We start from the raw sequence: 5,587 nt of genomic DNA on the forward strand, positions 1-5,587 counted from the left end.
AATAAAAAGCTTGAACTACTTCAGTTGGTGTGCAATGAATCTAAAATATATGAAAGTTTAATGTTTATCAGTACAATACAGAAAATAATGAACTTTATCACAATATGCTATTTTTTGAGAAGGACCTGTACATCAACATATCAATTAAATGTTTAATTCAGTTACATCAAGGCAAAACAAAAACATAGATCCGTATCGTCATCTGTTGGGGAGGAATTGTGCTGAAGGACCTGGAGAGTCTCGAGCCACAGTGTTCGTCTCGCGACATTGGAGCCTCCAGGCTTCTGGGCGCGGACCTTGACCGCCCCTCGGTTCATCTTCGCCAGCTTCAAAAAGCGGCGACGACCTGCCATGAGGCCACCCTGGGGGAGGGCGACAGTCTGGTGCCCAGGGAGGCCAACATGCGTCACCACTTCCCAATGCTGGCGCAGTGAAGGGGGAAATGTAGTCCGTGCTGTGCTGCAGCAACATGGACCGTTGTTGCTGCCTCCCCAGGCCAGCGTTACGGAGGGGGAAAGGCGAAGCTGCTCGCCTCCTCGGTCATCGATCATGGCCGCGCGCTATTGTTCAGCAGTGATTTGTGCTAAATGACAAATTATGTTCATGTCAAACAGCGACACTAAACATCACTTACTTCGCCATCATTTGCAGTTTTGTGATGAACAGTATGGACATAAGTTACCTTCACTTGAAAGTCCTTGGGCAAATCCTGTTGTGTGCTCGTAGAAGTTTTCAAAGTCCATCGTAAAATTAATTGCACAAACTACAACTTTCTTGGGCAATATTGCTAGAACATTTCCATCAAAACGCATCTCTGTTCTCTATGACTGTAGTAAAAACAGCAGAAGTAATGTGGTCGTTCTGTGAAGAAGTGGGCAGAGTCTCGGCTTGGGTTACCAGGTGAGGGGCTGGGCTTGCCTTGGTGCTCCTAGGTCACCGTGATTGTGAAGTAACAATCCGCAAGTTTTTGAAACTGCTCGTTTGCTGACACTACCAAAGCATTTACATATTGTCAAAAAACAGGAGTATTTTTTGGTACTTGGACTGTTTCTGGAAGCAGTACAGACCCAAATTGAAGCATAAAACATGTAAAAAAGTGAATTTTGCATAATAGGTCCCCTTTATTGAAATTGTTTTTATGGATTTTTTTGAAGAACCTCCATTTCCATAAAATGTTTATGTATCTGAAGTCAGTTATTCAATGATTAAATTTTATGAATAATTTAAACACATTAGAAAGATTGAAAACAAAAGATGTTAAAAGGTTTTCCCTTTAATTGAATGAGTACACAGTTCTGTTGCAATAAAGGATAATAAATCCTTGATTGTTGTCTACATAAACCTTCCATTTTTTTAATAAAATGTAAATAATTACAAATTTGTGTGGTAATTGTGCATTAAAAACATTCAGGAATAGGTCCAGTTTTGAAAATTAAAATTATTTATTATCACAGTTAACAGACAATTTATAAGGGTGGTCTTACACCAGGGGTTAGATCTAAGGCCTTTCTTGTTTGCACTGACAGATAGTCAAGCAGGATTCCTCATGGTTTTTCACCTAATGTGTAATAAATAAGAACAAACACAAACAATTTTAGTATTGGAAACTAGCCTTAGTTTTTCTGGATGGGTTCTTCTTTAGTGAAACGTTTCGTCTCTCCTCCAAGAGACTTCTTCAGTCTGATGAGTTTCAGGTGAACTCAGCCTTATAAGCCCTGCCTCCACATGGACAAACAGCTTAGTCACATGCAAAAGAGGGCCATTGCCTAACAATAGGCTTGATCAGCTCTATTGTTCATAGAGGGTCATGTGCCCCATCACCTGACTATCGTTGGGGCCCTGATTCACACCTTTTGCTCACAGGGGGCTGAGTCATACTTGCAATAACAGCATTGTAGGAGGAGAACTGGACACGAAGGCCTCCACTTCTGTTTAATGGTGGACGGTTTTTCTTCACAAAAATGGCTTCTTTTACTCCTCTCTCAAACCAACGTTCCTCTCTATCAAGGATGAGAACATCTTCATCCCTGAAAGAGTGACGGCTGGCCTGTAGATGAGTGTAAACTGCAGAGTCCTGGCCTGTAGATGAGTGTAAACTGCAGAGACCTGGCCTGACGATGCAGCTCATAGAGACGTTTATTCTCTAAACATGACGTCCCAGTGACCCCCAAAACACGTTACGACAAAGATTAGTTCACCCCAACGATCCAGTTCCCCGGCAAAAACAGAGTGATATAGTATATGCTGTTAAGTGTCAGGAGGACTGTGATCAGTTATACATTGGGGAAACAAAACAGCCACTATTTAAAAGAATGAGCTAGCACAGACGAGCTACATCGTCGGGTCAGGACTCTGCAGTTTACACTCATTTACAGGCCAGCGGTCACTCTTTCAGGGATGAAGATGTTCTCATCCTTGATAGAGAGGAACTTTGGTTTGAGAGGAGTAAAGGAAGCCATCGTTGTGAAGAAAAACCGTCCACCATTAAACAGAGGTGGAGGCCTTCATGTCCAGTTGTCCCCCTCCTACAATGCTGTTATTGCAAGGATGACTCAGCCAACTGAGTGAAACCAACCCCTCCCAAAAAATGAACCAGAGGAAAAAAAAAGGCAAAGAGGATGAGTGGTTAGTGCTTCTTTTGTGCGGGTTTGTGCACTTGAAATTGTTGTTTGTGCTGTTATGGTTTTTTTTTATATATTAAAGATTATTTGTAAGTGTCATTCAGGGATCTCTATCCCACCCTCTCCCTCCAAAATGAACCAAACTAGTCGAATTTTGTAGTGCTTTGTTTGAGCAGGTTTGTGCCGTTGAAACGGCTGTTTGTGCTGCTATAGTTTGTGAGATATTACACGATATTGTTTTGGAAGATCACTTGACTTGGCCTGAATTGTTTACGTCTGTGACAACAGATTTCACCACCCGCTGACTGTCTAGCACGTTCGTCACAGACACGTGATGGTCCGAAATTATAACTTGTAATAAATCATAAATTATAGCAGCACAAACAGCTGTTTCAACAGCAAAAACCTGCTCAAACAAAGCACTAAAAAATTTGACAAGGTTGGCTCATTTTTGGTTCATTTTGGAGCGAGCGGGTGGGATGGTGACCCCTGAATGAACCTTGCAAATAATCTTTAATATATAAAAAAACCGTAGCAGCACAAACAACAATTTCAAGTGCACAAACGAAGCACTAACCACTAAGCCTATTTGCCTTTTTTTTTCTGTGGTTCATTTTTTGGGAGGGGTTGGTTTCACTCAGCTCTCAGCCCCCTGTGAGCAAAAGGTGTGAATCAGGGCCCCAACGTTAGTCAGGTGATGGGGCACATGACCCTCTATGAACAATTGAGCTAACCAAGCCTATTGTTAGGCGATGGCCCTCTTTTGCATGTGACTGACCTGTTTGTCCACCATGTGGAGGCAGTGCTTATAAGGCTGAGTTCACCTGAAACTCAAACTGAAGAAGTCTCTTGGTGAGATGAAACGTTTCACTAAAGAAGAACCCAACCCATCCAGAGGACCTACTTATTTTTTTCTTTTTGATTTTTTTTCTACCTGGATTATTAAGATGCATCAGGACATAGCCTTAGTTTTCATTATACTTGTCTCTCTTAAGGTTGTCAAGTTAGATTAAGGCCCTTAACTCATCTGGAAAAATCTGAAAGACAACATACTTCAGGTTTAGGGAATATTATAATATCTACAAACAAATCACTAAATAAGCTACAGAAAAAAAAATTAGTTCAGCTTTTGAGAAAAAGGTATGTAAAGTATGATGTACACTTATTTTATTTTTTACAATTACTATGAAATAAAAAAAATTGAACGCTTACTAATTCATTAACGAAAACCCAAATAAAAGAAGTTCTGTTTTTTCTTGATGACCTGTTGAATATTAATCTAGACATTATGCAACATTTTATACAATTGTTTTCAGATCTGGTACCTAATATTTTAATGTCTTAGATTGTTCTAAAGTTTAGAGGGCACTAAAACTTTGTCTTTTGCTGCTCTTTCTAGGAACCATGGGAAAACCACTACCCAACTGTGTTTGGGAACCAAAATGGTGAACAGATTTGCCATGTACAACTGAGGGACTGGTTTCTGCCCAGTGAAGGTCAAATGTTGGAAAATTAATAGAAAAAGACTGTTCTTTAAAAGCACAGCACACGTCCACTCCTGATCCCCCCCTACCCTTCCTTTTTTAGCCAGTCGGATGGCTCAGAACACGATTCAGCAATGGAAGTCCACACTTCATTCAGTACTGTAACTATGAAGCAGCTCAAAGGGTAGGGTCTGCTGTGAGCTTGCCTCACTACCCTCCCACCACCCCATCAGCTCCACCTGAGAGCAGAATCCCACAGTGAAGCGAACACCCACCCTCTTAACAACCCCCACGGCTTCAAAAGGCAGAAGATGATGCACATTGCGAAGACATTGGTTCATGTTTGATACATATACCTCTGAGGCGTCAAGCGTAAATCCAGTGGAGCAATGAATGGCGGAAAGGACTGTGAGGCGGGAGACGAGAGGCAGGCTGTCCCTGTCCAGGTCCCCATTGGCTGGCAGCGCAAGGCGGAGCATGGTGGATGTGTCCTGTATGTAAGGTAAGAAAATGTCATTCATCACAGCTTTACTCATGGAACATCTCATGGGGGAAAATCAGACAAATAGTTTTGTTTGTGTCTTTTTTCTTCTCTTCTTTTTTATTTTTGTGTTGTCAATAAACAGTATTTCTTGACAAAGTCCAAAAAAAATTTTAACGTCCTTTTTACTTTGTCAGAAGTGTTTTAAATCGAAACGAGTCAGTTGAGGTGGTTTGGGCATCTGATTAGGATGCCTCCTGGACACCTCCCTTTAGAGGTGTTTTGGGTATGTCCCACTGGTAGGAGGCTCTGGTGACAACCAAGGACTCATTAGAGCAGGGGTCACCGTGGGACTTTGAGTCCCCGCCTGACACGTTGTAAAAATAGCACTGATTGACTGATCGTCAAAGAAGCAGCACAAAAAAAGGAACCAAAAGTCACTTGTGTGCTCTTTTGAGCTATTATTAACAAAACACTTGCATCCAAATAATGTAAACGAGAGCTGCTGTTAAAGCCACATCTCATCTTAAACCCCCGTTAAACACACAACAAACTCAACAAATTCTCTGAGTCCTTCTGTCCGGCATCTGGGCACACACACTCAACCCCATTCCAACCCCCACCTTTCAGGAAATTAACCCTTAGGGCACAGATATTCAGTTTGTTTACCTCCTGAGTAGAGGGGAAACAAGCATTAAAATGTACAACATAGAACAAATTATTTACATGATTGTGAGAATTTTTTATTTTAAATATTTATTTATTTTTCTGTACTTGTTTTTTATATTGCATAACTGATATTTTGTATCTACAAGAGTTAGTAGGAATGATGAGCACAAAGGGCATGAGTTAATTATTAGGGATGTCCCGATACCACTTTTTCACTTCCGATACGATACCGATATTACAACTTTGCGAAATGTCCGATACCGATATTGACCGATACCGATATTGACCCGTTACTCTAACAGTGCAAGTCACACACTTTTACCTATTTTGTA

General features: G+C 41.1%; 1 protein-coding gene across 2 annotated transcripts in view; it reads left to right on the plus strand.

Annotated features, from left to right (window-relative positions):
* mbd5 (methyl-CpG binding domain protein 5) overlaps positions 1 to 5,587 on the plus strand; it is a 59,892-nt gene that overhangs the window by 22,092 nt on the left and 32,213 nt on the right. For both annotated transcript variants that reach the window (XM_014011999.1, XM_014012000.1), the window contains exon 2: positions 4,021 to 4,607. In XM_014011999.1, the coding sequence (XP_013867453.1) occupies positions 4,495 to 4,607 (113 nt within the window). In that variant the 5' untranslated portion in view covers positions 4,021 to 4,494. The remainder of the gene's footprint in view (positions 1 to 4,020; positions 4,608 to 5,587) is intronic.

This window comes from Austrofundulus limnaeus, unplaced genomic scaffold (genome assembly GCF_001266775.1).
Source record: "Austrofundulus limnaeus strain Quisiro unplaced genomic scaffold, Austrofundulus_limnaeus-1.0 Scaffold87, whole genome shotgun sequence".
NCBI classification, from domain to species: domain Eukaryota; kingdom Metazoa; phylum Chordata; class Actinopteri; order Cyprinodontiformes; family Rivulidae; genus Austrofundulus; species Austrofundulus limnaeus.